We start from the raw sequence: 24,059 nt of genomic DNA on the forward strand, positions 1-24,059 counted from the left end.
AGAACAGCAGGGCATGAGTGATGGAGGGAGGAAGAAATATGAGAAAGACTGGGGCTGGGTGTGAATGGAAAACCAGGGCGGAGAGCCTGTGTGGTGTCATGGGTGTTTTTCTGGCACTATTCCTCAACCAAACCAGCTGACAGCGTATGTGCATGTAAACACTGTCCACATGCTTTTCTGCACGAAAAGTCCTGACGTGCACAAACATGTAGCCTACTAACTCTCACAGACACATTCTTGTTTCCAGCGAAACAAATGGCCCAGCATGCTTTTCAGGGTTGTTTTCCCTTCTCACGTGTAGAGAGACCGTTTTCCTGGCATGTTTTCTGTTTGTCTTGGGCTCTCCCAAACAGACAGCACTATTTTTGAGCTGATCACACTCCATGGTGCCAAACGGAAAACACTCGGTCTGGGGATTGCACTCCACGAACGGGGTTTAACCTTTGCTTACTGGCCAGTGTTCTGTTTACACACAGATAAACAGACCGACACAATTTCATTGTAAACAACCGACAGTCTTATCTTTCGTGTTTTATCTCACACTCCACTTCCTCTCCTCCCCCCACCGCTGGTTCTCTTTCATTCTTTGACGCGCGCCACAGTGCTTTGTGTCAGTATTTGACGCTAAGGTTTAGCTCGATAGATGTATATTTATCAGTCTAATAATGTTAACTTGTCTTATGGAAGTGTTCGCAACCATTTATATAATTTTTCATATTATAAAATTGCAGTTAGAAAAACTCGAAAGGAAAGTGCTAACAGAGACTTTTCCTGTTGGAAGCAGTCGTAAAAGCCACTTCCCGACAAAATCTTGTCTAATTGTAACCTACCTTCAAAGTAGCCTAAAATAAAAATTGTGTAGGCCTAATACTGAAAAATGCAGTTTATGCACATTAAAGGTATTGGTCAAAAATCTGGCCAGTGATTTTATCGTCAATTGATAAACTATCACAACTCTTACTGCTGGATTATGTAGAATACAGACCGTTCAAAACTAAGATTTCTACTTAAAAAAAAAAATAATAATAAAAACATTTAGCTCACATTAAATTGATCAGTGAAGTGTCAGTAAAGACATTTACAATGTTACAAAAGATTCCTAAAGATCTTTTAAATAAATGCTGTTCTTTTGAACTTTCTATTAATCAAGGAATCCTCAAAAATAAAAAAGTATCACAGTTTCAAGAAAAAATATTAAGCAGCTCCTCTGTTTTCAACACTGATAAAAAAATAAGTTTCTTGAGCCAATTCAACATATTATGATTTCTGAAGGATCTTGTGACACTGCAGTCTGAAATAATGGCTGCTGAAAACTCAGCTTTGCCATCACAGGAATAAATCGAATTTTATATTAAAATACAAAACAATTATTTTAAATTGTATTAATGTTTTACTGTATTTTTGAACAAATAAATGCAGTCTTTGTGAGCATAAGAGACTTTCAAAAACATAAAAAAACCAGCCCCCAAATATGCTATTATCATGATACATTTCTCAGAAATAAGAAATAATTGCTTACAGACTGTGTGGACTCATTTGTGCATATGCAACGTTTAGCCTACTTTTTATCTGCAAAAATGCTTTGCAAAATATAAAACAGAATATGCATTTATTACTAATGCTAAACCAAGAAGATGGGCCATCATGAGTCAATGTGCATTTATCCTTTCTTGCACTATGTTGCATATTCAGAAGGAGTGTGATGTGAATATTGTGAACAATTTTTCCATCCTTCTGTGTGAGTCGTGGGTGTGGAGGCGAGCTGTTTGCTCTTAGTCGTGATGGTGCCTCTGAGAATTCATGTAACTTACTCAAAATGCTGAGTAAGTCTCATTCAATAACAAAAACTGTGAGAATAAAGCACCAACGCTCTTACTTTGATCTATGATGTTAATTTACCAATAATATTTATTTCTAACGGCCATGGATGGGAAGATTCGGGCTACGCAAAACGGAAAGCATGTTGCATATCAGAGGTTAAAAGCAAGCCCGCCCTTTTTGGCTGACCTACTTTTTGAGAACTCCACCTATCTGAGCTCAAGTCATTCAGTTCAGACGCGCTGCAGCAGCACACTGGATAAAGCCCCAAAGTTTCAACTGTTTTTCCTCAGCAGCCCAAAGCAGAGAGCACATCTGCCACCCAACCCTCCTCATAGTCATACCCTGTGTTTGCATGCCCTGTTTGGCCTCTCTCTTTCACACACACAGACACACAAACTGCCTCCCCTGGCTAGCAGCCTAACCCCCATACATGGCCTCACTACCCTCCCAAGATTCCACAGTATCTGGGTTCACGCAGCTCACTCTCCAAAACACAAGCTAGTGATGATAGTTGTTGTGATGTATAACACATAACACAGCAAAATTAGGTAATTTTAGGTCTAACAATTTATATAAAGATTTGTGTTAATGGTTTGTGTGCAAAGCAAAGGTTGTACATCTCCAGAACTGTAATAAAATAAAATAATTGTATTTCTCATTAAATATATTTTGACTTTACTGACTTGCACAGTTTATATTTGTTATGGGATTTATTGTTATGAACAGTAGCCTATCTATTTCCCTTAAAAAGTTTTTTTTTTCTTGTATGCATTTTATATTTTGATTAAAAAATAAATATATCACTTACATTGGTAGCTAAACAGATGAATCAGCAGGGAAAAAATATATCCACACTACCGTTTTGGGGTCAGTAAGATTATTATTATTATTTTAAAGAAATTAGAGGCAGGGTAGGACATCCTCATTCTTTTAAATTTTCATCAAAGAATCCTGAAAAATCATGGTTTCCACAAAAATATTTTATATTTAATAATAAAGTGTTTTTAGTTTATGTGCAACTTCTCATGACCTGTTTTCTTGTTCCATCAACACAGGAGATCTGCCTTTCAGTCTTTTGCTTTTGCAAAATGAAGACATGCTCCTTATTTACATGGAATCATCTCTATTAAAGACCTTTGTGTCTTTTCTCTTTACGTCCGACTCCCACAACACCAGTTTCAACAGATATAAAGACAACAGAAAATCCTGACATCAAAATGTAATGAAGCAAAACCAGATGTTGCCTTTTAAACCTCAGAAACGTTTTTCACCAGTAAAAGTTCTCTTTTTTGTTTAAATGTGTTGTTTAGCACTTTGTGGAGGCTTAAGAAGCAATTATTTTGTTATTATGTCCAATTAGTTTAAATTTGTTCCATGGGATTAAATATTTCCAGATCTGCTGCAGAAACATTCAGTCTTTATGATCAGACAAAATGGCTGAACCTTCCCTATTTATACAGAATTAAATATTGAACTTTAATTAGTTGCCTTAGTTTGTTCTCGTCAATTACGTGTTTAGGACTCCACATTATTATTATTGGATCATCTTTGTGGGGGAAAAAAAACAATTATGTAAATTAATGAATTATTATTTAAAATACATTAAGTGTTGCCCATAGACTATAGACTACTTTTTTTAATGAAATCAATGTCAACCATACATTTCTTTTATTTCTTTAATTGCTAAGAACATTACTGAATGTTGAACATAAGGACAGCAAATGTCTTCCTCGGCTGTACAACACATCACAGACAGAGAAATACAATCTCCTCTGTATTTTTCACATGATATCTGAATCTCTGAAGAGGAGGGGGACTGATGAAGCCTTTTGTCTGCTCAGCTCTGCTCACCTAGACAGACCAGCAAAATCACAGCCCTCCTGCAGGGACGCACATTTAGGATATACCTATATGATTTGCACACATTTACACCTGTTCCCACTAATCATTTCAGTGTAAGAACAGCTAATTATCACGAAAAACAGACAAAGAGAGAGACACATAAAGATTAGTGTAGCTACAACAAAGAGATGCAGCACACTCATAGGCTCCGCCCTGGATTCTTTCACAGAAAGCTGTTCCACTGAGGTTCCTGAGTTCAGTTCAGTTGAGTTCACTAAAACTGAGTACGCATGTGGGATATGTAATGATTTCCGGACCGCGCTTGTGACAACTGTCTTTTTATAGAGACAAATACAAATGACAAAAATGGGGTTGTCATAAAAAATGTGCACCCTAGCACAACCGTATTTTTTCTAAAAGTGTTTGTATTTGTTAAAAGGGCGAATTAGATCTCTTTATATATTTCGATATTATTATTGCTATTAGTCCCATTGTTGTTTCATTTTATTATAGCTATTATTCATTATTTTTTATAGGCAGCATCTCACTGTGTTTCCCCTTTGTGCAGTCGCGTGAGGCTGCTGAACATTCATGACAACACTTTATATAATAAAAGCAATACAGACTATCCATAAAAAAACACAGCCATGGTTTAAACAAAATATGTACGATGTGGTTTTCGCTTCTTTATTTCTTGTCTTGAATGCAGGCGTTGGCTCGCGTACTTCCAGTGTGGACTGTGCTCGTCTGCGCATGCCACACTCCGCTGGCACAGCTAGCCAGACGCGTGCGAGTATCTCACGATTCCGCTCGTTCGCTGCGCCGACCTTTCCCCCAGTTCTCGAGCACCGGGTTCACCGGGTTTACACTGACACCGCTGACTCCTCTGAAACGCCCCCCAACAGCCACGCACCCCGTTTCAGCCAATCAGCGAGCGATCACGTACTGATCACGCGCTGCCTGCTTTTCCATTGGTCCGTTTCCGCTACACCTTTGTTTTTGATTGGTAACATGTTACCACCCGCCAGAGTGCACTGAATTTTGTTTCTGTTTTTTTTCCTTCTTCTTTCTGTTGTTTTTTTTTGTTGCGCTTCTGATTCACTCAGCTGAGGTTGGACCTTGCTGTAAAAAAAAGTGGTTAGACTTATGTACCCGGGCTTCGTATCACAGCTGTCTTTCTCGTTGCTTTTAAGAGACGTAACGTTATACATATGCTGAATTTTACTTCTGACTCCGGCCGGGTAAGTTGATTTTATTGACAAAGTGGCTTTACTGCTACTTTTTAGTATTTGCGCATTGACCCACTAATGACATCCGCTTTTGCTGTAACTTAAGTTGTGCCCCATAAAAACAATTCCATGCTCATTGACGGAGAACAGTTGACTTTGAGCAAAGCAATGTTTATAATTTCTGTTTACACACACAAAAAACATACTTGATCGTCTTGACACTTGAAATGAACCACATTCTTTGTGTTAAATTGCTTTGATTAAATTATGTCATGAGCCGTTTGCCGCAATCATTGTTGTACATTTCCCTCCTGCATTAAGCTGCAGTGCTACTTTACGTTCAAACTGTTGTCATCAGTTTTTTTTTTGTTAGCGACCTTATGTGCCCCCTGAACATACTCGAGTTTGAACCTAATTTTTCTCATCCTTAATTTATACATATTGTCAGTTATTTCAGAATGCATTGTTTGTGTTATTACAACAACGTTCTGCATTTTCCTATCATGCTTGGTGTATCATAAGGGCTCCACTTTGACTAAAAGAGTAACCTTAGTGCAAAACGTCTTGATATGGTTAACCACTTAGATTATACTTTTTTTGCATGGCATACTCACATGGTGCACGTCACTCTTAAATCTATATTTGGCGATGGGAGGTTCCCAGCAGCTCACGGTTAACGCTAGGCAAGGCGCAGAGTGGGTGTAGTCGCAAAGTACTGGGGGCCCTTTCTTTGCTTATGAATGGCAGCAGCAGCTTTTACCAGTAGATGCATAACAAACATCACCATCTTGCCACTTTCATTATATGTCATGCAATTAGATAGAATTATAGGAGCCGTTATCTCGATGGTGTCAATTCAGATTCAGTGTGTTGCGGTTTATAAAATAGCCCCCTGTGGCATTAAAATAAGAAATGTGCTTTTTTATAATCTATAGTCCAGTCTTGTGGACATCTGTGAGGTGATGATGGAGAGAAACAGGCATGACAGTGAGAAGTCCTGCTCCTCCACTCTGGAATACAATGACCTGGAGGCTGCGGAGGCTTTGGTGTGCATGAGCTCCTGGGTCCAGAGGACGCACAAGCCTCGCCCACTGACGCCCACCTCAGACTCCTGTGATTCTCTCGCCTTGCAGCCTGAACTCACTGAGTCCCCTAAAGACCTGGTCTCCCTCTCATCACTGGTGAGTGACTCGAAATTGGACTGTGTGAGCATTATAAATACATTTTTCCAAAAATGGTTTGTGGATGCTGCATAAATGAAAGCTGTTATGGCCCACATTATTTCAAAATAGGAAGTGTAGAGTTGCTAGTATACTAGGCTGGAATAAACTACTCAACTTTTGTTCCAGAAAAACTGGTCATCATACACTAAATGACTATCACATACTTACCAGACTTTCAAGTCATTACGAACACAATAAATGAATGCACCTAATTGCTAGGAGACACATGACAAATAAAAACAATATTTGTTCTAAAATCGGCTCAAAATAACAAACATGTTTTGACTGGATAGAATCGTAGTCTGAAGCTACAAAATTGGAGTCTGTTCCCATCATACACTATGTGAATTTCTGTGAAATCAGTCAACTCTGACTTTCCAAAATCTGCAGACTGGCTCTGACTTTCGGCAACTTGTCCAGACTGAAAATCAAAAATCATGTAGTATATTCCAGCCTTAAAGGAAATTCCCAATGCTCAATGCAAATCTCTTCTCTCCCACCAGTGCATGACCCCTCCCCACAGCCCAAGCTTTGCGGAAACTTCAGGCACAGCGGTTCTCGGTACCTCAGTGGCCTCCTCAAGTCTCAAACCACACCCCAGACTATGCTCAGCCTTGACCAACAGGGCTGCATGTCACATCAACTTGCATCCCAGTACCACAGTCCTTCTCAACCCAGCTCCGCCACAGATGGCAGAACAGTCCTCGCTGCGCAGAGCCACCAGTGTTATACGGCACACCGCCGACAGATCCGTGGACCACAACATTCCGTCTCCGACCACAGGGCAGGAGAAGCCATGTTCTGCAGAAATCCCTCTACAGCACACAGCGCCCCGTGCCAACCTCAAAGCAGAACTGCAAAGCTCCAGCAGCCCATGTGACACTGCAGAAACGGAGAGAATGGCCCCTTCTCCTGGCTCCCCATGCTTTGCTATCCCCACTACACAGTCCGCCGTTCCACAGTCGCCCATTTCCAGCCCGCCGGTGCTCTGTCAGGTGTTTCCTGTTAACGGGCAGACTGGAATCATCTCAGCGTTCGTTCAGACTCCAGTTCAGATGCAGACCTCAGGGTCAAAGCCCATTCTTCCACATTCTCAACCGCTTCTGGTGAGCTCATCTGTGGCTCAGGGCACTGTGATGTTTGTAGTCCCACAGTCTCAGGTATCCCAATCCTCCACCTGCCAGCAGAGTGTTGTTACGCTTGGGAACACGAAGCTCTTGCCTTTGGCACCCGCTCCAGTGTACGTGCCCTCAGGTCAGAGCGGCGGAGTGACACAGTCTGACTTCTCACGCAGGCGGAACTACGTCTGCAACTTCCAAGGATGCAAGAAGACTTACTTTAAAAGTTCCCACTTGAAGGCTCATTTAAGAACCCATACAGGTTTGTATCCACTTAGCAGAAAATATGATTTTGTGCTAAAAGGTTGCATCCATAAACATGTTTATTGATCATATCCCTCTATTTCTCAGGTGAGAAGCCTTTCAGTTGTCATTGGGAAGGGTGTGACAAAAAATTTGCCCGTTCAGATGAACTCTCCAGGCATCGTCGGACACACACGGGTGAAAAGAAGTTCGTCTGTACTGTCTGCGAGCGTCGGTTTATGCGAAGCGACCACCTGACCAAGCACGCACGCCGTCATATGACAACCAAGAGGTCTACGGTGTGGCCTAACGAAGTTCGTGACGTAAACAAAATGGCCACTTCCCAAGCACCATCTTCCATACCCCTTAGTGTGCTTCTTCCTGCCTCAAACTAAGTTGAGACTCAGACCACTCACTTCAGTCACCTCAGGACAATATCCCACTGACCATTTAACAGGGGAAATAAAAGAAAACCAAGGCTGCTACACATCCATGTATATAAAACAATGTGACATTGCACTGGATTTTTACTTTAATCATGGTTGTTTACTTTTATATAAGTTATGTCTCCCAATATGTTTTTACTCCCTTTGCCAAAGTCTTTGCATCAGTTCATCTGTTACTTACTCTTGTTGTATATTTGTATATAAATATTACTATCTATATGAATGTAATGTGTATTCAAATTAGCATTTATTGTTGATATATAAATAAATGTTATTGATGTTACTTCTGTTAATTGGACAGTATTCCTGTAATGTGATACTACCTGCAATATTCCATATTATTTAATAATAAACATTTGTAGTAAGAATATAGACTTTGTTTTATTTGGTACCTCTGATAAACAAATGAAAATAAATGACTGAAGTCTAATTAGATACATTTAAGTGTTCAAGGGATTTTAAAAACATGACTTTTTCAAAAACCACTTGAACTGTTTCAAATATGTTTTACAAAAAAAGAGATTAAACTCAGACATGAAAAAACATTAATATGAACATAGCCTGACAAGTGTTAGTCAACGCGTAAAACGTGGATAAAGAAAACAATAAAATCATTACATAGCCACGAACTGGTGTGACGACACAGTTACACAACACCAGCTCACATTGTCATCCCAAAGCACCCAGTAACAAACCTCATCCAATCACATCGCTTCATTGTGGAGCGGTTAGGGGGTGCGACCAATCACAGAGGATGACGAGTTGGAAATATGGAGAGCAGCAGCTTGACTGACAACCTTGGTTTCCGCCCATTTGCCTTACTGACCGATATTTCCAAACGGGAAAAGGAAACATAAAATAAACAAAAACAGAAACCGGACTAAAAGTCGATTTAAGATAAAGTATTTTCTGTTTAAATGATAATTAAACCAAAGTGAAAGAAGTAAATACAAATTGGAAAACTTGACGCTGTCTTTTTGATAAAAAAAAGCAATTGGCGGACGGAATACAATTACTTTTTTTTATTTTTTTATTATACTTTAGAGAATCGTTGTATTTATTATAATTTACGATAAAACATGAATATATGATAGTAATAATAGCCTTTTAACAACTTTTCGTTAATGCGAACGGCAAATTTTAATATAGGTGAAGCGCGCCCCCTGCTGTCTCTAGCATTACAGGTAGGTTAATGGATAATGTCGCATAATATACGAATATTTGTTTTATTTCCTCCACAGTGTTGATCCCACTATCGCATTCAGAGCAGCTAAATGTTTTGTGTGTGTTTGTATATTTTGTTCAGTTTTTATCTTTGCATTGTTATTATATTGTAAAAAATGAAATAGTCGAATAGTCATCGATCAATATCCTAGCTAAATAAGTAATGTAATGTCGTCTGCGAGTAAAATAGAAGATAATGTGTATGCAGCTGATCATTTTTCATATTTTTGTGCAGATGTTTAACTTTGTTACCACAATTTATCTGATTAGAGTTTGTACAAAACATATCCAATATTATCTGTGATTATTGTCCTCCTGCCACTAGGAAGCAGTATCCCAAAAGCATTCAGTATTTTATCCCAGGAAGTGACCTCTTGGGCGTTTCTGTTGTTCCCATAGGTTGTTCCTCGTCCCGCGTCCTGAAAATGTTTTTTTTTTTTTGGTTATAAGAAAACAAAGGATTTCAATATTGTCGCTGTTGTAAAATACATTTTCAACACAGTTTGGGTTATTGTGTTATGCCGACTTTTAATTAATCACAAAGCTCGTAGGAATTCGTGTTTTGGTTTGGCTGTGGTGAGCAAATGGCCTAACAGCTGATAGTTGTTTGTGGTGTAAATGTTTAACGTTAATCATCAGTAAAATACATATAAATGAATCCCTCTTTTTATTCATCGAAGTCTACAGTTGATATTAATTAATGATGCTCACCGTGATCTTTGTGCTTGTTGACAAGAGAAACAAGAAGAAAAGCAAAACACTTTCCGCCATGATTTTATGAAGTTAGTAGTTGTTTTGAAGATCACATATCTAGTGAATGTTTATCATTAAAAAAATAATATTTCAGTTTTTAAGTATTATGTATAATAGCACGGGTTGACCTTATGTATTTTAATTGTTTACTCAAATCTGGCGCGAAAAGTAGCTACTTCCTGGCAGTTTTTTATTGTTGAAAATAGGCTTCGGTTTGTTGTTGGCTTATTATAAAACGAGGCACTGAGAAATGTTTTTCCCCCACTGTTCGGGGATTTTTCCTCATACAGCAGTCGGCATGTTGTTTTACCTTAAACAATATTTATTGTGTGTACTGTTAAATGTGGCATCTGTAGGTAATCGACAACTGCAGACTTGAGTGATTTAAATGACACTACGTTTGATTTTATTTCACCTTATTCTGTTCGAATGGAATTATAAATTATAACAACTCATTATGATTAAGTGTACGGTAACCAGAAATTCCATATCCTGTAAATGTAAGATTTTATTTAGTGGGCAGTTAACCTTAACACACATTTCGCACAATATATTGTAAACGAAATGTTTTTGTACAAAAGATATATATACCTGGGTCTTTTTTTCTTAATTCGCGCCCTTTTAAACCTGCTTGTGTAACTGCATGTTCGGTAGGTTTTGTGTAACACTTGGCATCCCCCCAAATGTTTGAATTTCTCGCGAGGCGTAGTCCTCACGTGACGTCGTGGAGAATTCTGATTGGTTCATGTGATGAAAGATTTAAAAGGAACAAACAAAGCAGTAAAGTTTGCCCTTTGCCTATTGGCTGAGAATGAGCGCCAAGAATCGAAATATCGAATATAAAAGAGTATCCCTGGCATTGGCATTCACTCTTCTATTTCTTCGCTTCAGCTGGACTGTGGACCTTCAAGCTCATACTTTAGCTTTTATTTATTTGCATTTGTTTTAAAAGTTGTTACATAATTTTTTAACTTAACCTCGTTTTCTGTTTTACCCAACGCTTTAATCTTTACAATGATGTCAACTCGCTCTCCACTGAAGGCCAAGAATGAAAACACAGTTTCTGCAAAAATAACTAACATGTCCTTGGTGGACAAAGAAAACACGGTAAGTGTGTTTTTTAGGCGTTATCCAATATCCATACGTGTACGTTAATTCTAAGACACGTAACGTTACTTTAAGTTACTGAGATACTTTATTTTTCGGGAGTAACTTACTAGATCAATGCTAAATACTATGACAGAAGTATTCGGTTGAATTAAGAGCCAAATACTAAACCGTTAGTCATGATGTAGATTGTAAAATGTGTGATTTGTTTTGTCCTCAGCCACCCAGCCTGAACTCCACCAGAATTCTGGCGTCCAAAACGGCGCGCAAAATCTTTGATGATTCAGAGGTACGCTTACTTTAACTGCATCCCTGCACGTTTCTTCAGGATTTACATGTCAGATATATACCAATTTAAACTATTGATTTCTCGAGTGATGTTTTAAAGTGGTAACTTAGATAAAATTTGGCGCCAAGTTGGGCTGGTCCATCAAACCTATCCAGGCCTGTGATGAGAACAATGGCTCGTAAAAACGAATCTAACTGAAGACCATGCTATATGGTAACCTAAAATGGGGGTTTACTGTGTATTTTAAGCCAGTTAATTTATTAGGGTTTATGCTGATTTGGCGGTCGGTATCTCGAGCTGATTCGTTGTGTAAAGTAAACTACGCAGAAATATTGCAAAAAAGTAACGTTACGATTAAAATATACAAAAATTCTGTACATGTTTCTAGCGGTGTTTACATTACCATATTTTATTGTGAATTTTATTGTCAACCGGAAGAACACTCTTGTTTCACCGGCAAACTAGACCGGAAGTAATGGAACTACAGAAAATAGCATGCTAATGCTTTTCATGAAGTTTCTACCTTTTACATTTTTATTATGGGGAAAACGGTTTGGTTACTAAAGCAACAAACCCAGGCGAAAATATATTTTTATCCAAAATGGTAAATATTTTGTAGTATTTAAATGTTGGAAAGTTGAGTGACTTTTTGTTGGGGAAAATGCCTGTAATTTAAATCAAATCTTCAAAATGTGTCATGCACATGAATGGTCGATCATGAAGTGTTAATGTGCATAATTAACTATGCTCCTCCCATTTACATGCAACATAATAGGCACTGGTGATTAAAAGTTTTTTACTTTTAAGGAGCAGACAAAAGTCAGGAAAGGAGCTTTGGTGGAAGAGCCCCTTCTAAAGGAGAACCCCCATCGCTTTGTCATCTTCCCAATTCAGTACCATGACATCTGGCAGATGTACAAGAAGGCAGAGGCCTCCTTCTGGACCGCTGAGGAGGTGAGCTTCAATGTATATTTGATACACCAGAAGAAATTAAAGTTTGTTCCTCATTATGGTTCTTAAAACAATGACATCAAAGCAAGCATACAAGCAGCTTAAGGACATTTTGATTTTTATATTGCAGTGTTTTAAAATATATTTTTTTTTCCCAAGGTTGACCTGTCCAAAGATCTTCAGCACTGGGATTCCCTGAAAGATGAGGAGAGATATTTCATCTCTCATGTTTTGGCTTTCTTTGCGGCGAGCGATGGCATTGTCAATGAGAACTTGGTGCGTTCGGAGGCAAACTTTCACAAGATTTTTAAACTTATGTAAGAAGTCACACTTTTCTTATCGCATGTCTTCTGTTTTTTATTATTTTTTATCTAGGTTGAGCGATTTACTCAGGAAGTCCAAGTGACAGAAGCCCGTTGCTTCTATGGTTTCCAGATTGCAATGGAAAACATTCACTCTGAAATGTACAGCCTGTTGATCAATACCTACATCAAAGATCCCAAAGAGAGGTGAGCTATTAGACACGTGGGAGTTATTGGGGCAATGATGAGTGGCGCAGGGGTACGTACCTCAGCTGATAATGGGAGCTGAGTGTTGACTGCTCAAGATCAGTGGACATGTGGTCCGCTGGTTGTAGGGTGTCAGCACGAAACTATCGCCGTAACTGAGCTCCTTAAACTATGTGCTTGTCTAAGTTCAATCTATTTAGACATTTAACTAATAAATAATGAAGTGTTTGTTTTTCTCCTTTAGAGAATTTCTGTTCAATGCTATTGAGACAATGCCTTGTGTAAAGAAGAAGGCTGACTGGGCGCTCAACTGGATTGGTGACAAAAATGCACAATTCGGTATGTTGTACTAACATACTACTGCAGTTTTTATTTACTAATGACTTTAAATTATGGCCTGAGCTAATTTAAGTCTGTGTTTTTAGGGGAGAGAGTGGTGGCTTTTGCTGCAGTGGAAGGAATCTTCTTTTCTGGGTCTTTTGCTTCCATTTTCTGGCTAAAGAAGAGAGGACTCATGCCTGGACTCACCTTCTCCAATGAACTCATCAGCAGAGATGAGGTAACCATTTAGAAAAGTATTCTAACAGGGGCATGAATGCTTTCGAATGTGTTGTGAGAAAGTTGAAGATGTGATCTTAAGTTTTATTTTCATTCTCTTCACAGGGTCTTCATTGTGACTTCGCCTGTCTCATGTTCAAGCACTTGATCAACAAACCATCAGAAGCTACAGTAAAGAAAATCATCATAAATGCAGTTGAAATTGAACAGGTTTGTGTGCTTGGATAAAACAGTCCCTTTCAGGGTTTCAAGTAGTACTAGTCTTTTTTGGCCTAAGAGTCTTTTTGTGTAGAAGCTATTAGGGGTGGGAATCTCTAGGCACCTTACGATTCAGAGGGCCGTGATTCGATGCTAAAGCGATTTATCGATTATCTGAATCTTTTTATTTTTGTGTGTGACTATAAATACTTTGCTTTAAAAGTACCAAGTAATGACCCATAAAGAATTAAAGTACAATATATTTTATTAACATTGCACAGAACCAACAGGAAAACAAATGTGCCTGAACTGGCAGCATACTTGTAGTAAATTAATAATATAACTACAACGACCGGTACAGCCAAGTGCATTTCCTCCTCTGGGTGGAAACGTGTCATATGGCTTCTCATATTTCGTGTTTCTGAAATATTTTAGTTTTATTCTACAAAACTTACAAATAGTGTGGCTCTTGTCCAGCTCCTTTCCCCTTTCAACTTCAAAGAAGGCAAAATATTTGCACACGTCAGCTTTTAACGAGGAGGGTGTTTAGATTTTGCGCTCTTATGTGCACGCGACAGACGGTCCGGGCACTGCACTTCCGAGTTCTGTCTTTTTTTTTTTTTTTGAAAATAGATTTTTGATATTTGTGAATCGTCCGCATCGCGATGCATCTAAGAATCTTTTTTTTTTTTTTCACCCCTAGAAGCTATGCTTTAAACTGCTTTGAATGAAATGCATGCCACTGGCAAGAAACTCACGTGATTTGTCTTTGTCTTCCTAGGAGTTCCTGACTGATGCGCTGCCAGTAAAGCTTATTGGCATGAACTGTGACCTAATGAAACAATACATTGAGTTTGTGGCTGACAGGCTACTGCTGGAGTTGGGATTTGACAAGGTAGGTTTATTTGGAAACCTTAAAGCCTATTTTACTCGTTTTGTGGTAGTTTTGCATCTTTGCTCATGGTAGTATAGTCTTTGTGACTGACCTCAGGTCATTAGCCTTGTTGGCTAATATCAGACTACAATTCAAGCTTGTAGTTTTGCATCTTTGCTCATGGTAGTATAGTCTTTGTGACTGACCTCAGGTCATTAGCCTTGTTGGCTAATATCAGACTACAATTCAAGCTTGTTCTGTGCCTTCAGTTTAACAAATGGCATTTCAAGTGTCATTAACCTTCTAAATTTCTTTCTAGGTCTATAAAGTGGAAAACCCTTTTGACTTTATGGAGAACATTTCCTTGGAGGGCAAGACCAACTTCTTTGAGAAGCGAGTTGGCGAGTACCAGCGGATGGGAGTCATGTCTGGATCTACAGATAACACTTTCAGACTGGATGCTGATTTTTAAAGACTCAATCCGAGTGCCTGAATGAACACTTGTAAGATATGGACCCTTTGCCCTCTAAGGAGATTCAGCCTCTCATTCTAGTTTACATGATTTTTCTTTAACTATTCATTTGTTTTAATGATGTCTTATACTATTACTTTTTATTTTTGTTGTTTTAAATGATAATAAAAAGAGCCCTTCTACTTGCTGCTTTTCTACTCATTGCTTTGCCTCCCGGGTGTGGCAGAGACGAGGATTAGACATTTGTCTACGACTCTGGCCCCTGGTTTTACAGACAAGGCTTAAGATAGTCCCAGACTAAAATGCATGTTTTAACTGAAAGCAACTTGCACTGACATCTTAAAGATTGTCTGTGCCATTGTTTTATCTCAAGATGCACACCAGTAATTATTTCTAAGGCATATTTTTTAAAGCTACTTAAATGCCTTGATTGAACTATGGCCTAATCTAAACCATCTGTGAAACTAAAAGCAGACTTAAATCAGTGCTCAAGGTAATTTAGTTTCATTTTTAAGACATAAGTGCCCCTTCAATAGTTTTATTGAACAGGAGAGTAAAATGATTGTGGTGGTACATGTATAGTGCAGATTAACTCCCTTAAATCCAAAATATCCCATTTAATGTGTTACATTTGGCAAGTTTTTCTTCCTTGTTGCTGTTGTTGCCTACACAGGCTTAATGAATTCTTTCAGCTGATACAAAGATTTTTAGCTTCTGCCCAAACTGACTTCAACCACATTCTCTTGATTGTTGATCTTGGTTGATTTTAATGCGTGTTAGTTCATAACTGATCTTGAAATGCTGGTCAATTCAATAAGCCAGTAACTATTGGCCATTGAATATTCAATATAAAAATAACATTGCAATTTTTCAATTACTTTTTTTTTTACTCAAGGTTAATCATGACGTACTGTTTAAATACACAGAGTGGATTATAGTTAGCTCCATGCACACCTGTAATGGACAACATTTCTGACATGGAAACTTCTAAAGCACTCAATATATTTATAGGAGTCATTATCTGGGGCACTCATGGCATGAGCTGGTGACCGGCTGTTCTCCTCTAAGTGCTCTCGGGACATTTCGAAACTTAGTTTTAACTAAGTCGTAGGAACTCATTCCTTAATCACGAAGAACAAAGCGTTAACATTGTCCGGCCTGCTTTAAAATAGGCCAATTAATCTTTTATGCTTATTTACATATGCTGATATGTTTTCTTTTGCATGTACTAAAACTGTTATATCTTTCCTGTCATTGACTTGTCAGTTGATCTGTGCTGCTGTAACTGCTGTGAAAACACAGTAATGGATAGTCATGAACGTGAGGCTTCCTGTCTGAGTCAGTATGGGTGTCTGAATATGAACAGTGATTGGCTCTGGGACATGTACATTACTGTGAGGATCATTTATAGGGGGTTTTTCTTATTAGCATGCCTGTCAGTGGTTCGTCATTCTGAAGAGTTAACAGCTGCTTTAGCCGACACATTACACCTTGTTAGCAGACATATCACTGAAACAGCCTTGTGGCACAACAGGTAGTGAAAGTATTAAAGTACAGTATTCCTCATTTGATATATATATACTTTTTTCAGCTTTATTTCAATTATTAAAAACAATTTTCAATAGTTTTAGTTAACGATAACAGCACTGACTTATTTACTGGCATTTTCCCTCTCAATTTTTTTAGCCATTTTGTAGGGGTGTAACAATATATCGTGTCACAATATATCGCAATACAAAAATGCATCAATATGTATCGTGGATAGTGACAATATTGTGTATAATTCACCCAAAATGAAAATTTCTGTGTGAGGAAAAAATAAAGTTGTCAAATTCGAGTTTTAGTGTCAGTACTACATTTAACTGCTATATGTAATGTTGAATATAATGTATAATAATGAAATGGGGGAATATTTGTGTGTCCTGATAATGCCAAATGTCTGATGTTACCAGTAAAAAGTGGCTGACATTATTTTAAATATATCTAGTCAGTGAAAGAGTGTAACAATATTCGTCTAAAATAATTGTGTATTTTCAGCTTCAGAATCATGAATATTGTTATTCTAGTGTCTCTATTGTCCTGTATTGGGTTTCCAGAAGTCCAATTCTATTCATTTACACACACAATGTAATATTAAATTTAGCATTTTAATCAACAGCACATTTTTTGTTAACCTTTTATCATATGTCTTGGAGTATCGCACTAATATCGTATCGTGATATGAGGGATTCGTTATGCCCCTACCATTTTGTCATTTGTTTTGGATATTCTGAAATAGAGATATTTACTCATCTTTTATGTACTCACATTTGAAGGTGAATTCATCCTTACCATGTATATTAAAGGCCCTGCAAACACTGCATGATGTGGATCAACAGCCCAGCATATGATCCACATCACTTGCTGGTATGGCCCTGCAGGCTCATGTCACAAACAGGTTGATCAACAAACCATTGTTCCCAATGTAATGAATGTTAAAAAAGCATTTGGGCCCAACAGTTGCCACACTCCAAGTGGTGGTCTACTGGTAAGCACAGCTGTCTGAAACAGGCAAATCCTGTGTCCCCTCCATGCCCTTTTAAGGAGACAGACCGGACCCTGTCAAAGTGCTTGTGTTGGTTGCCTGCTTTGTTTGACCACTGGGCCTCCCACACAGCAGTGCTTCTTAACTGACGCTAATAGATCATCAACCCAGTAAATATTGCCATGGTAGAATTACAACTGTTACTGTACTTTAATAGCCCAACAAGACACCCAAATTCCTTCATTTATCTTTCCTGAGCATCACGCTGCAAGCCACGCTTTTCACCAGAAAGATACTAAACCACACTACAATTGCAAAGAAATTTCATTTCGGTAAACAACATCATCGGAGCTATAATAAGATGCTAGTATCAGTCACAGTATACGTGAGGGTTCAAGGGAATCCGAATGGATTGTGTGCTGTAGATATCTATCAAGCTACAGTGAAAAAAACTGCTAATAATAGCACATCTAACAGAGAGGATAGAGGATGATGCTCAAAAATGCTCACACATAATCCAACTTTGGCACAGCAAGCCGAAGGGTCTGTAAGAAACTCCAGAAATCTGATAACAAAAGGTTAGAAAATACTATCACGCTGATATCACGGCTTTTTTCAGTCAGGTTTGAGCTTTGAGGGTCACAAATAGAACATTATCTCCTGTTCACCAAGCCTGAAACAACACAAGATAACACATACACACCATAACAGGAGGCAATAGCACCTTTAACACCAAATGGTGAAAGAAAATGAATCTGTAAAATGCATGTTTTAACCCGAATTATATGCGTAGAATCAAACGAGTTTTTCGGCAAATATAGAAGAATATACAGAGGAAACATTCTCTGTTTTCTCACAGTGTCGAGTGAAAGAGATAACGGGGGAGAAGGTGACAAATAAGGAGTTGGAGCCAAGCAAGCAGCACCGAGGAGCTGCACTGATGTGTCGCCAGGAGCACCTGTCACTCACCATGACCCTAAAAGGACAGAGCTGAGCCAATCAGAGAACAGCAGTTGCAGAGAAAGGACACAGGTCCTTCCTAACACCCCCACACCTCTCAGCTGTCTGGCATGTTATGGGCCCGATCGCATACCAGGGCCCAGGCCATTTGACAAAGGTGGTGTTACTCAGGTCCGGCTCCTAGATGTGACCCCGCACGTCTGTGCTCTGAACTTTCCAATGCCTGTGAAGTCAAATCATTTTTTTTACACTGTGTCAACAGTGACCGACTGACCGTACACATATATATTGTTCCGTGTCAAAGGCCATGATGTGCGATTTCCTGACATTCCTTTAAGTTTATTTGTTTGGTGTGTGTAATGGCATAACAAACCAACTATTTTGCATGTGCTATTGTCTCCTTTTGCCTAAATTTTATATTTAAATGGTTGATATGATTGTGATTGGCCAAGAAAATGTCAATATTACAATTCCATACTATTTTGTCAACAAATGTTTTTTTAAATGGTACAAGTTAATTTTGGTTATTTTAGTATTACTACACTATTGTGGTCAATGTTTAGATTCTATCCTATTTTGTCTAAATAATAATAATAATTAAAAAAAAAATTAAATGGTACATGAAAATGTTGGCTATTTTAGTATTATTTTTACACTATTATGGTATTTATAAATATTCTAAAATAGATTGTTGTTTTACTATAAAGTTTCATTTAAATGTTTTAGTAATTTTGTTATGTGCTTTTGTCACTTTTTATTTAACTTTAAACTATTTTAAGTTTTTAAGTAATTTTAGTTCTTCAACTTCAACTTATTTTATTTCAGTCATCTGCCAAGACAGCATTTCCAATTTGTGTTTTTTCACATTTTCCAACAAATAATTTTATTTTATTTTATTTCAGCTGTATTCAAGTAACGGTAACACATTTGAATAGTTTTAGTTTTAGTTAACACTAGCAACACTGGTTTTGTCATTATATTATAATGTAGCCTACAGTATGAAAAAAGTAATGTTCATTTTGATATTTGCTAAAGTTTAACAGTGCTAAATTATTATTATTTTTTAAACATTACTCAATTAAAGTGTTAGATGACAGCAGAAAAAACTCTAATATGGTCCGATAACCGCTATGGTATTTATTGTGCATCTTTAGAAGAATGGCATCATGAAACAGTTAGCATAACATATTTCTTTAGCCACATTCATAGAAAACAATGCTATTTATCTTTATATTTTTTGTGACTAAATTACATCTAGTAACAATCAGTCATCATTAAGATCTATTTAGTGTTTGTTTTTTTGTCACACATAATAACAGAACATGACATAAAACAAAACATTACATATATGAAAAGAGATGGAGAACGATGAAAGAATAGGCTACTTGGCTTCTTTGGGCCTTCCATTTGGATCTGAAATCATTATAAAACAGTTTCCCAATGCTTATTTTGCTACCAAAGAGGATCTGTCCCCTCTTAAGAAACATCTGTACATTTTGGTAATCATGCAGGAGAATATAGTACAGGATATACTGGCTGTGGGCCGTTTAGCATCTCTTATTTGGTGTTGTGTGAAATCATGAACCCGCCCCCCACCCACCAGCATATTTAAGGGGCATCCTTCTCCGATGCCCTTCATCCCAGTGGAAACCCCAGTCTTGTGCTACAACTTGGTGAGTGTTTGCTACTACCTTTATCTATGGACTACTTCAGAGAGAGAAATATTTGAGATGGAATGACCCAACACTTCATCTCCTTCTTGGGAAGGAACATACATTTCTGGAATTGTTGATGGTGGATAATTGGCTGATTTTACATCGATGGTCTTAACAGAAACTACTTTTTCTGATAATTGCTCATCCTCTGTGATAATATATATGTAGCTGTAGCTAGAGAAATGTATGAAAACAGATGGTTGGGCATAAAGAAATAACACTGGAAGTATAATGAAGGATAGCAGAATGAAGCAGAGGTATCTATAGTTGTATTAGATTGGATTCCATGTCTAGATCCCATAAGGGTCACTTGAAAATGCTCTAATAAAGAGAGTCACCAACAGATGTAGTGAACTGACACGTTGCCAGTGGATCTCTTACAGTTTCTAGACAGCTGAGGAGGCGATCCTTGGGTCCTGTTGTCATTTGTCATCAGACAACTGCGAAATAGCTACAGATAGGACACTCGGTCAGGGGCTTCTGTAACTTCAATATGACAAGAGCTGATTCCTAAAATAGTTTAAAGGGGTTCTGCTGTGCTGCTTTTGGCTCTATCATGACCATTTTGAAGCTAAAAACATATAAAGTTTTTTTTTTAAATATTTCTTTTATTACCATTGTTGTACATTTATACACTCTCCTAACACATGTTTTCTTTCTCCCAGGACCATTCTAAAAAAGACCAATCATGTGTGACGACGACGAGACTACCGCACTCGTGTGCGACAATGGTTCTGGTTTGGTCAAGGCTGGATTCGCCGGTGATGATGCTCCCCGTGCTGTCTTTCCCTCTATTGTTGGCAGACCCCGTCACCAGGTGGGCCTCCAAAGCCTGTTTTCCAATATTGCATATTGGAAAATGATTATACAAACAAACTGAACTACAGATTATAGATTTAATTCATGACTCTTGTACCTCAGGGTGTGATGGTCGGTATGGGTCAGAAAGACAGCTATGTGGGAGATGAGGCTCAGAGCAAGAGGGGTATCCTCACTCTTAAATACCCCATCGAGCACGGCATCATCACCAACTGGGATGACATGGAGAAGGTAGCAATCACAGAATTATTACAGAATGCTGATTTGTTTTTCATCCATTTATCAAACATAAGGATTTTTTCCCTATTAGTTTGGTCATTCACATGCATTCATCCATTCATTTAATATATTTCTCCAGATCTGGCACCACACCTTCTACAACGAGCTGCGTGTGGCCCCTGAGGAGCACCCCACTCTGCTCACTGAGGCCCCTCTCAACCCTAAAGCCAACAGAGAGAAGATGACCCAGGTAAGCTAATGCAGGGGTTTACACATTTTTTTTTGACAGGGACCCCAAACATTAATGTCCCCTTGTGGGACCCTATGATGTGGAAGCGTATAATAGCAGCCAAATATTCAAATACATTTATACTGTAAAAAAATGGGTAACTGAATTTTAAGGTGAAGTAGTTACACGCTACTACATGTACTTACTATAGTAATAACAGTAAATTATGCATAATTGCAAGTAACTAACCCTTAACCAAACCAAACCCTAACTCTATAGTAAGTAAATGTAGTTAATTAATATTACTCAATGCTTATTTGAGTAAGTACAATGTAACTATGTCACCTTGAAATGAATTGTAACCAAAAATGTATTTGTTTAATTCATTTATTTATATTTCTTTAAACGTTTTCACGGTCGCCCTAGCACCCCCTTGTGGCCCCCTGAGCCTTAGGTTTTACATTAACCATATGTGTTTACCATGCTGAAACCAGTGTTATTAGTATCATTGAAATACTATAATAGTTTTTGTCAGTATTTTGAATTAGATTTGATCTATCTATCTATCTATCTATCTATCTATCTATCTATCTATCTATCTATCTATCTATCTATCTATCTATCTATCTATCTATCTATCTATCTATCTATCTATCTATCTATCTATCTATACATATTTCATTTGTTTATTTTATTTCAAGTAATGAAAATGTTTTTATGATTGCAGTTTTATTTAAGGATAACAAAGCTGTATTTTTCTCTTTTTTCAGATCATGTTTGAAACCTTCAACGTCCCTGCCATGTATGTTGCCATTCAGGCTGTTCTCTCCCTGTACGCCTCTGGCCGTACCACTGGTCAGTGTCTATCAAATCACCAGAAGCAATACATAACATTATAGGCATTAAATCCTATAAATCTGTAAAAGAAAGCAATACTTTAACATGCCAGTAGAAAACTTGAAATGCCAATGCATGTTACAGGTATCGTGCTGGACTCTGGTGATGGTGTGACCCACAACGTCCCCATCTATGAGGGTTATGCCCTACCTCACGCCATCATGCGTCTGGATCTGGCCGGTCGAGATCTCACTGACTACCTGATGAAGATCCTGACAGAGCGTGGTTACTCTTTCGTGACAACTGGTGGGTGCTCTATAGAGAATCATACTTCTTTTAATGATTTTGTTTAGAAATTAGTAAACACTAAAAAGAAATTACCTCAGTGTTTTAATATTAATGTAAAATTGTTTGTCTCATTACTAGGCAGATCATTTTTGTAAAAAAATTCTTAGCTGACACTATAAGATATAGGCCTACAGTTACATAATTTCATTGCAAATCATTTTTTTAAATATCCAAGTTATTCATTTACTCAGTGAGAAGCCATGCAATAAACAGGCGTACAGTCATGTATTGTCATTATCTCAAAACAAATGTTTTCATTGTCTTTTCTCAATTAACTTACTCTCTTTTCTCTTCCATAGCTGAGCGTGAGATTGTGCGTGATATTAAAGAGAAGCTGTGCTACGTCGCTCTGGACTTTGAGAATGAGATGGCCACTGCTGCCTCTTCCTCCTCTTTGGAGAAGTCCTATGAGTTGCCTGACGGCCAGGTCATCACCATTGGAAATGAGCGTTTCCGCTGCCCCGAGACCCTCTTCCAGCCCTCTTTCATTGGTATGTTTTAGTTGGGTCTCATTGCATCAACCCATGTTGCTGTCCATACATCACAAGTGCTCCCTTCTGAAATATGGAAATATCACTAACACAGTTTGTGACATTGCCCCTCACAGGTATGGAATCTGCTGGCATCCATGAAACCGCCTACAACAGCATTATGAAGTGTGACATTGACATCCGCAAGGATCTGTATGCCAACAATGTCCTGTCTGGTGGTACCACCATGTACCCTGGTATTGCTGACCGTATGCAGAAGGAGATCACTGCTCTGGCCCCTAGCACAATGAAGATCAAGGTAAACTTTTCTAAATGAGCTCTTGTTTGCTTTATAGTTCCAGTTTTACAGTCTAACTACATTCATGTTCTTGTGTTCGTCCTCTAGATCATTGCTCCCCCTGAACGTAAGTACTCCGTCTGGATTGGTGGTTCCATCCTGGCTTCCCTCTCCACCTTCCAGCAGATGTGGATCAGCAAGCAGGAATATGATGAGGCAGGTCCCTCCATCGTTCATAGAAAGTGCTTCTAAAAGTCCGATCCTCATCCTCCTCAAGTCAATCCATCTAACACTCCGTATACATTTGTTACTGTGTCTTGTGCTGTATATACATTTACTGTTGTAATAAAAGTTGTGAAGTGTAAATGTACTCTTTGTGTTTTTTCTTTGAATATTTAATGAAGAAAATGCTGCTATTAGTCATTTACTCAACAAAAGCTCCCAGTTTATTAATATCTGTAAATTTGGTATACTACAAGAAAAATCCTCAAAACTTTACACATGCACAAAACTTTTCAACCACCAAGTGCAAAAGGGTACAAAATGTCCAAGAGCAAAAATACTTTTCTCTAGCATTCTTAAATTATAAATGATGTTTTATTAACAAAGTTCAGGAGGAGCACGTTCAGATAATTAACACGAGTGGAGAGCACTCAGCAATCAACGATAAGAGGTGTAGATTCAGCAGTCTCACCTCAATCCATTGACAGCATCCCTCCACCACCCCTTCTCCACACTTCTAGTCCTAACCATTTACATACGGGGGGAGGAGTACTCTGGGTT

The 24,059-nt window shown here is 38.2% G+C and overlaps 3 protein-coding genes and 1 non-coding gene across 4 annotated transcripts; all 4 read left to right on the forward strand.

Moving 5' to 3' along the window:
* Positions 1-4,732: 4,732 nt before the first annotated feature.
* klf11a (Kruppel like factor 11a) lies at positions 4,733-8,019 on the forward strand. Its single transcript, XM_056240109.1, has 4 exons — positions 4,733-4,904; positions 5,828-6,073; positions 6,619-7,495; positions 7,585-8,019. Exons 1-4 carry the CDS (start codon positions 4,875-4,877, stop codon positions 7,869-7,871), a joined length of 1,440 nt encoding a protein of 479 aa, XP_056096084.1. The 5' UTR covers positions 4,733-4,874; the 3' UTR covers positions 7,872-8,019.
* A 2,825-nt stretch (positions 8,020-10,844) lies between these two features.
* Positions 10,845-15,045, forward strand: LOC130075498 (ribonucleoside-diphosphate reductase subunit M2). The gene is made up of 10 exons (XM_056240115.1): positions 10,845-11,006; positions 11,227-11,295; positions 12,103-12,249; positions 12,406-12,522; positions 12,622-12,755; positions 13,000-13,094; positions 13,181-13,314; positions 13,419-13,523; positions 14,293-14,406; positions 14,705-15,045. The coding sequence occupies exons 1-10, from the start codon at positions 10,914-10,916 to the stop codon at positions 14,855-14,857; spliced, it is 1,161 nt and encodes a 386-aa protein (XP_056096090.1). The 5' UTR covers positions 10,845-10,913; the 3' UTR covers positions 14,858-15,045.
* LOC130075520 (small nucleolar RNA SNORD94) lies at positions 12,784-12,919 on the forward strand. Its single transcript, XR_008805534.1, has one exon. It is a non-coding gene; the product is annotated as a small nucleolar RNA SNORD94 (small nucleolar RNA).
* A 4,882-nt stretch (positions 15,046-19,927) lies between the features above and the next one.
* On the forward strand, positions 19,928-23,646 carry actc1a (actin alpha cardiac muscle 1a). The gene is made up of 9 exons (XM_056240040.1): positions 19,928-20,014; positions 20,722-20,873; positions 20,978-21,106; positions 21,234-21,344; positions 22,094-22,178; positions 22,305-22,466; positions 22,808-22,999; positions 23,116-23,297; positions 23,385-23,646. Exons 2-9 carry the CDS (start codon positions 20,745-20,747, stop codon positions 23,526-23,528), a joined length of 1,134 nt encoding a protein of 377 aa, XP_056096015.1. The 5' UTR covers positions 19,928-20,014; positions 20,722-20,744; the 3' UTR covers positions 23,529-23,646.
* Positions 23,647-24,059: the final 413 nt, after the last annotated feature.

The sequence above is a fragment of the Rhinichthys klamathensis genome, unplaced genomic scaffold (assembly GCF_029890125.1).
Source record: "Rhinichthys klamathensis goyatoka isolate OS25496 unplaced genomic scaffold, OSU_Roscu_1.1 h1tg000579l_1, whole genome shotgun sequence".
Taxonomy (NCBI): Eukaryota; Metazoa; Chordata; class Actinopteri; order Cypriniformes; family Leuciscidae; genus Rhinichthys; species Rhinichthys klamathensis.